Source organism: Cnephaeus nilssonii (assembly GCF_951640355.1).
Source record: "Cnephaeus nilssonii genome assembly, chromosome: X".
Lineage (NCBI taxonomy): Eukaryota > Metazoa > Chordata > Mammalia > Chiroptera > Vespertilionidae > Cnephaeus > Cnephaeus nilssonii.
The window spans coordinates 73,117,634-73,122,185 of NC_137071.1; the positions used below are offsets into that span (position 1 = coordinate 73,117,634).

The 4,552-nt window shown below is 41.1% G+C and overlaps 1 protein-coding gene across 1 annotated transcript; it reads right to left on the minus strand.

Annotated features, from left to right (window-relative positions):
* Positions 1 to 589: 589 nt before the first annotated feature.
* SERPINA7 (serpin family A member 7) lies at positions 590 to 4,302 on the minus strand (the record flags this gene model as incomplete). The annotated part of the gene is made up of 4 exons (XM_079764566.1): positions 3,681 to 4,302; positions 2,399 to 2,672; positions 1,513 to 1,660; positions 590 to 793 (listed from the first exon to the last, which is right to left on the minus strand). The coding sequence occupies exons 1-4, from the start codon at positions 4,297 to 4,299 to the stop codon at positions 590 to 592; spliced, it is 1,245 nt and encodes a 414-aa protein (XP_079620692.1). The 5' UTR covers positions 4,300 to 4,302.
* Between the last annotated feature and the right edge of the window lie 250 nt (positions 4,303 to 4,552).

The following is a 4,552-nucleotide window of genomic DNA, read 5'->3' on the forward strand; positions in this document are numbered from 1 at the left end:
CTCTCTTGTTCTTTTGTCCCAGGCATTTTAAATCACAAAATCCATATTTCTAGTGGTAGCTCTCATTCTGTGACTCAGTCCTGTAGTGGAAGCACATTTTTACAATTCACTAATAGCAGTTCTGATAAGTACACAAATAATTGTTCTGATGGGATGGAAAGAAGGTGGTTGAGACGATCAAATATAATCTACTATATTTGCATTGTTTTATATTCATTGACCTTATTATTAGAATACTGGAATATAAAAACCTGACTTGAATTTCAACTATTCTCTGGAGGGCAGAAGAGGGGGCATTTACCAGTGCAGTCAAATTCCTTAGAGCTAACTAACTGGGGAGATTTCTGATGAAGTGGAATGCATTGACATGGGCATCCCTTCCTTTGCTTTAGATAATAAGTTACTCACTGACTATCTAAATATTTGGTCACAGGTGTGGCCTTTTACATACCCAATGCAGTTCAGCTAGGATCCAGTCTCTACCCCTGCCCAAAGGAAAGCACATCCAGCGCACATAATAATATCAGGCTATACTGTTTATTTCCCATTGAAATAGGTACACTCAATTAGCTAATAGCCTCTTTCCAAACTACATTTTCATTGGGTCCACAACTTTCCCTAGAAAGAGAATGCTCCTGGTGTTTTTCTCTAAAATTAATAATAGGAAAGATCTATCTAATTGGATGATAGGGCGTAGGAGAGTTATCTCAGCCTGATCCAGAAATCTGACTTCAGGAACAGCTACAGCTTCGGATCCCTTTTCACCAATGTGCAGCACAGCCTTGTGGGAAGCCTGTAAAGGGAGAACAAATACTGCTGATCCCCTCAAGACAAACGAATAGTCTTTAGAATGGTTTTGAAACAATCCATGAGAATTTAAAAAGTACTATTCTTTACCATACTATGTTGATGGTGCTTGAATATGAAGGATACTTGGCTAAGTGTAATTAAGGAATATCTGGTTATTTTAGAGCTATCTGTCAGAAAACCATGTCATTCTCCATGGCTTTCTGCCTCTATAAGTCATGAGAGGGAGGGAGGAAGAGAGAGAGAGAGAGAGAGAGAGAGAGAGAGAGAGAGAGAGAGAGAGAGAGAGAGAAACATCAATGTGTGAGGGAAACAGTAATCGGTTGCCTCCTGTATGTACCAGGACCTGAAATCAAACCCGAACCAGATACCCTTTGGTGCACATGACACTCCAACAAACTGAGCCACACTGTCCAGGGATATAATCACTTCTTAAGCTTTCCCCTGACTTCACCATTTCCTCCATAACTGTATCTCATCAGTTCTGATCATTAAGTTCTTCCATCAGAATCATTAGGACATGAAGGTCAGGGATGGAAGTAACTGTTATAGTGACTTGCTTCAGAGTAATAACAATGACTCTGGGGTGAAGCTGACCTAAGAAGAGTAATTCTGGCTCCTTACGCTTCAGAATCCTCATTGATTAACTCACTCTCACTGGACCTTCCAGATAATACATTCAGAAACTCTAATCCACCAACTTACTTTAGAAAGTTTAAGACCATTGTCCTCTGTGAGTTCAGAAAAATCTGCATTGTCAGCAAAGGCATCCTGGATGCCCATCTTCAGAAGGATGGTTCCAAGGTCATATGTGGAAGAAATGGAAAACTTTGGAACAAACAAGTCAATCCACCTGTGGGGGTAGGAGGTAGGAACACATGTCTATCAGCACACTAAACTCATAATTTCCTTCCTCTCTTTGTTGCCATGGTATTATATTGAACTCTGATCCTCCCCTAGATATTGACAACCATTGCTATGTAAGTTAACACATGGCACCAAAACCATAGAAGTTATCCTAGAAGGAATATACTGTGGATCAGCCAATGTTGGACTGCAGCACTAGAAGTAGGGAGGTATGATTCACTTATAATCAAGAAGAAATATAACTGTGGTGTTGGCCAAGGATGGGGAGCCAATGGCATGAATTTCAATGGATAGTAAAAGCACATGGATAATTTCATTGTTTTCCATTTCACTCCCAGCACAGTATGGCTATCCATCCACAAAGTAACGTAAAAATCTTATCTTTTCCCCAAACTCTAGTTGGCCTCTAGGAAAGCATCAATTTACTTGCTGGCTGACTTCAGAGAGTTCATTTTATCTTTGTAGCCCTAACTTCCTCATTTGAAAAAGGCCTATAATACTCTTTTTTTCTCACTTGTTTGTTGATGTGCTTGGATGAAATGAAGTATGTAAAGTCCCCAGCCAAAGGACTGGCACAGATAATCTTCTCAGTATATTTTTGTGGTCATCACACAACTGTTAAGTACTTCAGTGTGATTCTCCTATCTCTGAGTTTCTGCTGAACTCAATCTTACCTGTACCATTATGCCCACCCTCAGCTTTCCACATCATCTAAGATATTTACCCCTTCTGCAGTAAACGGTTCCACTTCTTCAGTGTTTTAGATGACATGGCCCCTTCCACCCAATCCATCTGACCTTCCTTGGGAAGGACAAAGAGTGCCAGAGCATTCTTGCTATAGTCCATTTGCAGCACCGTGCAGTTCAGCTCCGTATCCACCAGGTGATAGTATTGTTCTGTCTGGTGCATCATGGGCACTTGCACTGTTGTAGTCTTGTCCACTAAGAAGCTGGAACCCTCTTCTGTCTTGGATGGATCAAAAGGATTTGCCCACTGGGCTTAAAATACAGAAAGACAAAAGGTGTTTGTTTTAAACCAGTATTAGTATCAGTGTGAGCTTTTCCATCAGCCATCTCATCTAGTATTTAAGACCACCACAGCGGTAGGTACCTACTTTTAACCAATTTGACAAGTAACTAAGGTTCATGGAGAGAAGGTGTCTTTACATGATTTCATAGCTAGCCAAAGGCAGAGCCAAGAATCACACCCAGGAATGTTGAAGTATACATTCCACAAATGTTCCATCTGTGTTCAAACCACTATACTTACACTAAACCCATCAGAGCCACAGTTTCCTCTTCTGTAAAAAGGTATAAGGACATCCAACACACAGGGTGAAATGAGAAGATCTGAAAATATCTGTTCTGCCGTTTAATCCATCTACAAGTGTGTGGCTTGTGGCCAAGAATTGTTCACTCCTCCACCAAACATGGCTGACATGTGCTTTAGAACCAGGAGATATCATTTGGGCACAGCACCTTCAGAAAAGAGTCACATGATTCTTGTTGTTACAAGCACCAGCCTTAGAATCAGACCACCTTGGGTAGGAATAACAGCTCTGAAAGTTATTAACTCTGTGAACTTGGGCACTTGTAGGGATCAGATGAGACAATGTATGTAAACCACACACATAGCATGATGCTTGATACATAGTGAGTGCATAGTACATGATAGAAGTATGTATGTAACATGCCAAAGAATGCACAGCAAAATAAAAAAATCTTTTGGAAACCATAATTCTCTAGTTAGATGTGAGAGGGATGATAATATCATTGTCACTAACCTCTCTGAAAGTGCTCTTTCCCTTGAAAATTCCTGGTCTCACCTACAGAGCTATGTGTCCTTCCTGGAAGATCCAAAACTACACACAGCTATGTCCGGTAGAGCCGATCACTATGGTATGAAGGACACCTACTGATGCTAGTGCGAAGAGACCATGAGCTCCTCCTAGTGCCATACCAAATTATCAGAACACTGAAGTTGAAATGGACATCTTAGAGCCTTACCTTTAAAGTGAATATAGCTCACCAGAACCATGACAGTGTTTGGTTTCAGGTCTTGGATAAGACCCACAACTTTCCCTTTAGTTTTCTTCTCCACATGACTATTGACTGCCTGCTGGGCTGCAGAAACATTGGAGAAGTTGGTAGAAAAGACTTCAGTCTCATACAGGTTTTTTACATCATCCAAGAACTTTGGTGATGGTTTCATCTGCTTCCCAATAAAGAGAGCATTTCCCATATGTAATTCCAGCTCCTTCTTTGGAAAATTCAGTGAACAGATCAGGTGCTGAAAGCCCTGCTGGATTTCTGCTGTTGTGGTATCTGTGAGGTTAAACCCCAAGCTTTCCAGAATTTGAGTTTGGGTGCTGGAGCAGGCCCCAATGGAGAGCATGGCCAAAGCTGCAGAAATGCTCACAGGGGAAAAGAAAATGTTCTGACCTGGGGTCTCCACAGTGAACCTCCGGTACAGGTTGAATGCAAAGTCAGCATTGATGGATGACATCTTATAGAGAGTGGCATTTTGTTGGGAGGAATGGCAGGTAGTTACTTTGCCTTCAGAGGTGTTAGGCGGTGCACAATGAAGCCCAAGTACCAAGAGAACCAGATAGAAGAACAGTGGCATTTTGGAAGGATGATAATCTATAAGAAATTAGATTAAAAAAAACCATTGTGGGTTTTAGCTGAATGAAAACTCTGAGTCAGAAACACTTACTAATCACCCATTATGATTTGTAAAACAATAGAAAATATTTGACGGCGTGCTCACCAGGAATAGTGTTGAGGTCTCTCTTCCCTGAAAAACTAAAGAAAAATCTAGGGGCAGGGAGTAGGAGAAGTGGTTACTGGGGCCATAGAAATAATGGCATGAACTGTCA